This window comes from Populus euphratica, unplaced genomic scaffold (genome assembly GCF_000495115.2).
Source record: "Populus euphratica unplaced genomic scaffold, PopEup_1.0 scaffold11.1, whole genome shotgun sequence".
In the NCBI taxonomy this organism is placed as follows: Eukaryota; Viridiplantae; Streptophyta; class Magnoliopsida; order Malpighiales; family Salicaceae; genus Populus; species Populus euphratica.
In genome coordinates this window covers 397,383-404,237 of record NW_011499878.1, presented here as the reverse complement: position 1 = coordinate 404,237, position 6,855 = coordinate 397,383, and the positions used below count along the sequence as shown (strand labels likewise).

At 30.7% G+C, this 6,855-nt stretch overlaps 2 protein-coding genes across 2 annotated transcripts in view; one reads left to right on the top strand and one right to left on the bottom strand.

The window, feature by feature from the left end:
• The window catches only part of LOC105128715 (uncharacterized), an 876-nt gene extending 667 nt beyond the window's left edge, over window positions 1–209 (top strand). The window contains exon 2 of the mRNA XM_011030501.1: window positions 1–209. Coding sequence (XP_011028803.1) covers window positions 1–64 — 64 coding nt within the window. The 3' untranslated portion in view covers window positions 65–209.
• A 4,480-nt stretch (window positions 210–4,689) lies between these two features.
• Window positions 4,690–6,562, bottom strand: LOC105128714 (myb-related protein Myb4-like). Its single transcript, XM_011030500.1, has 3 exons — window positions 6,330–6,562; window positions 5,982–6,111; window positions 4,690–5,417 (listed from the first exon to the last, which is right to left on the bottom strand). The coding sequence occupies exons 1-3, from the start codon at window positions 6,460–6,462 to the stop codon at window positions 4,862–4,864; spliced, it is 819 nt and encodes a 272-aa protein (XP_011028802.1). The 5' UTR covers window positions 6,463–6,562; the 3' UTR covers window positions 4,690–4,861.
• Between the last annotated feature and the right edge of the window lie 293 nt (window positions 6,563–6,855).

Sequence of the window (6,855 nt, the reverse complement as noted above, 5' to 3'; positions counted from 1 at the left end):
GCGGTTCATTTTGACATTCCGGGCAGAGATGGAGATTCAGGAAACGATTGATTGTGATTTATAGCGATGGTAGCTCATATAATTGAGCAACTTGTCTTAATAATATTTGGATTTCTTTTGTTTGTAGTTGTTAGAAATAGTGAAGGTTGAAAATGTCTGTCTGTATGGAATGTCTGATAAATTAGAAGGCTCTCCGAGATCCCTGTACTCTTTTCCGACTGTTAACGCGGTGGTCGGAAAGGTGGTGAAAGTATTAAAAAATAATATAAATTATATTTTAATATTTTATTTAATTTTTTAATTTTTTAAAATGAAATAGTTCTTCAATGTAATAGTAGTTTTAATAATTAAATAATTATAAATTTTAATTTCAACATCTTTATTTATTTGATTAAAATTAAATATAAAATAATATAAAAATATGTAAATTTTAAATTCAAAATAGTTCAAAAATATATTAAAAATAATACAAATTATATTTTAAAATTTCATCAAAAAAATTATTTCACATGAAAATAGTAGCGCGTTGAAATTCCTGGGTGAGCAGGGAAACGTGTTTGCAGCCATTGGACAAATCTAAAATCGTAGAGTGTATCTCTGGGCCTGGTTGGAGGTTTTTTCTTACAGGAAAACGTACAGGCGATTACAGGAAAACATCTAAAATCCGATCTTTTCACTGTTTTATGCGAAAATTGTACAGGCGAACCTGGATGAAGTATAACGATGAATCCTTTCTCCAGTTTATGCTTGTTTGTACAGTGACTTGATTTGTTCATTGTTAAGTTTATAAGCATAAGCATTTTGAATTGAACCGTGAACACTACCAAATACAATTGGAAATAATGATAGAAATTTTTGTTTTGGTAGATTGCAGTGAATTTTTCTATTTGAATATACTCTTATTGTTTTTATTGATAAATATTACTAAAAATATTTTTTTGATATATATTGAAAGAATTATAGTAAAAAAATAATAAATAAAAAAAACTAAAAAATATAATGACATATTATTTTTATAAAATTAAAATATTTAAATTTATCAATAAATCAATTCGTAATATTTAATTCATGATCTAACAAGTAATTCTCTTTTTTTCTCTCAATTCTTCTTATTCCTATATTTTTCTTTGCAACAAATAATACACTCTCTCGTTTCATTATAAAGTAATTTTAAATTATAAATTTAACTATCTTAACATTTAGTTTTTCAGTATTTTTATTTTTATTTAAATTTTATTGAGAATATTTCACTTTAAATTATCAAAATTAATAAACTTTTTTTCAATAATAAAGCTTTAAAATATTTTAATTTTTAATGGAATCGATAAACTTTAAGTTTACTATATATAGATGGATTCAAGAATTGAATGAAAATATATAATCACCTTAAAAAAAAAAAAAAAGTTAAAATGAACTGCAAAAATGTATTCCAATCTTCTATTATATATGAATTGCATCAGTTCTTGTATATTAGAAGTTCTCGTAGAATTTCCTCTTCACAAGCCGTCGTGCCTTACTTCTCCATGGCAGCATCCTCCTCCTTTCATGTCTTTAATTTCTCCTACGTATATGACCTTATGATTTTTATATAACAACTCAGCTTGGGAGGGAGCAGCTTTCTTGTGAAAATCTTGCCCTATCTCAAAATACCATCGCAGCATGGATGTTGAGATGCTTGAACTCCAATCCTTGACGTTGCCATTATGAGACATAATGAAGTTGCAGAGATTTTATACAGGTTTCTCTTCTTCTCCTCTGCAAATTGGGAAGCAGCCACTGGCACGGCCATCGATGGCGTTCTGTACAGCTCACCTCTGTTAAGGCGGTTCGGGCTCACATTCTTAGCCCTTTATGGTTCGGAAATCCAATCTTGAACCACCAGTAACTCTAGATGGATACAAAGGAAAATGTGGGCTACGTTTGGGCCAAAATGGCCCATTGGGCTTGTTAACCACGAAATCTAGTCTTACATTACTTTTTTTAAGGGGATGATTAATTACTTCTTTCTTCTCTCCATCTAGGAATCAATAAAGTAAATATCCGAAGTATTTTTTATTTTGTGGAACCTGATTTATTTAGAATAATTAACCCAATAATGATATTAATTTTTTTGGCGAATTTAACTTGGGTTGTCCCAAGGGTGAAAACATAGGAATTTTAATAAACTTTTGAAATATTATTAAGCACAAAAGCTGTCCAGGTTTCAAAATGATGCCCTTGACAGTAATACTATAGAAGAGAAATATATATATAAAATTATAAAAATGAGAAGTTTTAGGTAATGATTATTACTGTAATATCATTATTTTTCAAAGTGTTTTTTATTGTAAATATATTAAAATAATATGTAATTTTTTTTAAAAAAATATTTTTAATATCAATATGTCAAAATGATTCAATATTATAAAAAATTAATTTAAAACAAAAAACTTAAAAATTTTTTAAAAAAATTAAAAAAACACACAAAAACAAAAGCATTCCTAATATTTGACTAGGAGATATAAATCTCATGGAGATAAGGAATTCCTGCACGTTTTCCTTTTCATCTATTTTGAGAAAAAGGTGTGCCTATGCTTCAGCAAGGAAGAGGGAAGCATTAAAAAAACGTGCTAAGCCTATCAAATTCAATGAATGGATGCATATAGCCAGCAAGGTCTGTCTTCATTTCCCTATCATGCTGTTAGCATTGTGCCTGGTTTTGGAAGCAATGAACGAGGCTGTGCTTATGGTTATATAAAAAAAAAAGAAAAAGAAAAAGGTGACGCTACTAAACCAGAAAAAGAGAGGATGTATTTGCAATAACTTCATTTCCGATATGAGATCTATGGCTTGATTTACATGCTCACCGTATACTTACTAAGTCTGATCACGGAATTAAATTGGATTACGTACAGTTAATCAAATCAATTAAAAAAATTAAAATGATATTATTTTAATTTTTTTAAAAAATAAATAAGTTTTAATTAGATAAATAAATTTGAAACTGATTAGTTAATATTGATTAATTGTAAACTGATTTTTTTAACACTTAATTTGGAATACAAATCAAGAGAATTAAATCTTAATTTCATCTTAAACACCAGTTTAATGAAAATAATTTAGTGTATATTTAGGGTATATTAATAATTGTTTTTGGAAATGATTTTTATTTAAAAATATATTAAAATAATATTTTTTTATTTTTAAAATTTATTTTTAATATTAATATGACAAAAAATATAAAATATTTATAAAATACAATGCTGGACCCACCCTTCAAATCAAGCCTTGCACAGTTCGGTGGCAGTGCTGTCCACACATAAAGAGAGTATTTCACAGAATTCGATGAATTTTTGGGTACAGACGGTGACTATTAAAATGATTTGGTCCAAGGTCGGTCCACGAACCGCTGAAGTTTTTGTTTCCACCTTTTCTACTCGGTTCGAGAAGGAGCCCTTTTCGAAGATTGATGTTTTCGACACAGTCATCATAAGATAGGATTTGAGAGCCCTTCGTTGAAGAAATCCAATGCCCACGAAAATCATATATATATATATATATATATATGCTCACAATAAAAGTTAATTTTGTTGGGAATTACAATGATTCGAGGAATTTGGAATTCAGTTGGGAATCCCAACAATTCAAGGAATCTAAAATTAAATATAGATTCATTCGTGAGATGAAATAATTTTGTTGCTTTTTTTTTTAAAAGAGTTGAAAAGAGTAATGGAATTTATTACAATCTTCTCGTAATCTATGCATCTGTATACGAGCCTTAAATTGATTTGAGTGTTTTTTACTTTTTAAATTCATTCAAGTTTAATTTTGATTATTAAATTTTTATAATTTGTTTGGAAATATAGTCAAAATTATATTTTTAAAATTAAAAAAATTATTTTTTGTTGTTAAATTTTTTTATATATTTTTAAATTATTTTAACGTGTTGATTTCAAAAATAATTTTACAAAAATAAAAAAATTATATTAATGTATTTCTATATAAAAAACATTTTAAATTCAATCATTATTATAATCTTCAATAGATACTTAATGAAGTGATATTAATGTCCAATAAGTACTAACATGTGTATATTGGTGAAACAAGAATAAAATAAATAGACAGGTGATTGTGAAAATAATTCGAGAATTAAGTTTAATTTCACCTAATAGAATTGAAATGTTCTTATGATAGATCCTTTGTGCATGCATAGCATAATCACGGTGGTAATTATAATTATTAAATCTGGTTTAATTTCACAACTAATATGAGAAATTTTAATCCGAAAGCATGATTAAAATCTGTTTTTTGATTAAATCAAATAAAATATTAATTAGATAAACTTATTCATTTTGATCAAATCTATTTAAACTCATTCAAACTTGACCAGATCAGTATATATATATATATATATATATATATATATAAACAAAACATTATTGCTTTAATAAAAAAAATCAACCTAAATTAAGGTAATAACTTGAAATCTGACCGGATAAATTTTTTCCGATCCATCTCATCATAGGCCCAGCAACTATAGCTGTGAGATATTCCTTGCTCTCCAAAAAGAGCATTTTTCACAATGCTTCATTTTTCTCGATTTGTACAGCGGGATTATTTTATTTTTTTGCCAGAAATTTTAGTCCTCAATTTCGAACCCGTCAAGATTATTGCACGTATATATCTTACTCTTCCAGTGTTCTTTGCTTGGAAAAGATTGCTTATTTGTGTTTTTTTTTTCATATTTATTAATTTTTTTTATTTTATTACAATATTTTTGTCTTCCTTCTAAGCAGTCAACAAATTGGAAAACTACAATCCATACCTACCTGCCAATCTATCTAAAAAAAATTGGAAAAATATAGTAGCAGGTTACAATTGTTCAAATTTCTGGTAATTCTGGTAATTCCCCAGCTCTTGTGAAGAGGTTGTGCCAAAAGTCCATGCCATCATACATATTTGAATTAGTGGCTTGGACTTGTTCATCATCAATCATCAGTGGAGAAAATGGAAATTGAAGTTGCGGCTCAGTGCTAATGGCAGAATAATCACTCATCATGCTTGAATTATCAGCAGACAGTACTTCTGACCAAAAACTCTCATCCATTTCAAGAAAATCATCCGACTCTGCAACCTTCGTGCACAAGTTTTTACTGGTATCAACTGTGGTCACCGAAGAGACATCACTTGAACATTGTTGTGGTGAAATTGGTCTATGTTCCTGGCTTTGATCACATCCTGCTGCAACAACGTTTGATGAACTCACTATTTCTGGACCAGTCTTTAATTCGTGATTGAATCTAGAAACATCAACAGATCTTCCATTAATTTCTGGGGCGACATGGTTTTGCTTAAGTCTTTTTTTCAAGTGGGTGTGCCACACATTTTTAATTTCGTTGTCTGTGCGTCCCGGTAATCTTGCTGCAATTGCCGACCATCTGGAAAAAAAAGGAAGGAAGATCGATCCATGTCAAGATATGCACTAAATGCTAAAAGCCCTTTTGGCATGTTTCATGTCACATGAATGATTATATGTGCAATAACCAAAGTGTGCCAATCTTGTTTGAGAGTGCTTCAACTTGAAAAACGTGGGATTTCTTATTAGTCTATGCTGGTACGTGATTTCCAGGAATCTGTTCAGTCCCCACATGTTTCTGATGCAATCATGAAAAAAATATTCACATGTTAATCAATCACATGAGAGGAGGACACTTTACAAGGACAAGTTGATTTCTTCTTCTTCGGCTTTTTTCTGTTAGGACGATGTGGGGGGCGGCTACAATGACAAGTCCTTGGATCACCAGAAATAAAAAAAAAAAAAAAAAAAAAGGTTTTCTGCCTAGCCTATAGGCTACATGCCATCTCCCTATGAAGCACTGATTATCAAGTACCAATCGGGGAAGCAGAAGTTCTTGAAGATTAATAATTAGTTCTTCCATGTAAATGAAAATGCTAGCGTTTTGACACTAGTTTGACTGAAAATGCTAATTAAAACTGCATACCTATTGCCTAACATCTCATGCAATTTGATGATGGTATCCTCTTCTTCCCTGCTGAAATTTCCTCGTTTGATGTCGGGCCTCAAGTAATTTATCCATCGGAGCCTGCAGCTCTTTCCACATCTCAGCAGACCTGAAAAGTGGGTAAGAAAGAAATGATTCAAAACCAACATAAATTACCAGCTTGTTGCCAAAAATCTCAAATGATCAGTTTGACTCAATTATCCACGCAAATGTTCAGGATTCACTTTAGAATCAAGTTCTAAAGAGAGATATATGATAGAGAGAGTATGCTTCTACAAGGCAATCTTTGTTGGAAAGTGATCCATGGTAGATATGTGTATAAATTACCAGCTTGTTTAGGAAGTGCACGCCAATTGCCATGGCCATAAAGCTGAATGTGATTGATGAGAATCCGATCCTCTTCAGCAGTCCAGGGACCTCTCTTCAATCCCATTTTCTCACAGCATGGAGCTCTCACCATTTTTATATCTCAGAGCTGGTTAAAAGAAAGAAAAGAATAGCTGGCTCTCTATAAAGAAACGAAAGAGCCTAAATGCATAAAATATGAAGCGAGGCAACGAGCAACTAGACTATATATAGCATGACAAAAGCATGCGGGCATATATAATATACTACAGAGGAATGAGTCCAAAGCTAAACTACAGACGAAAGAGTCCAAAGCACACCCCATCCATCTTTTTTCAAAAGGCAAATCCGCCTGCAATTTCTAGGAAATCTCTCACCCTCGCTCATCACTCTCAGGTGGGGTGCAGCGCTTGATTACCAGACTGGTCAAATGCAAACGTGGTCATTTGCATCAAACGGGTAGTGTGAACTCGGTGGCTATATTCAAGTGCAAGCAGCTTGTTGTGAA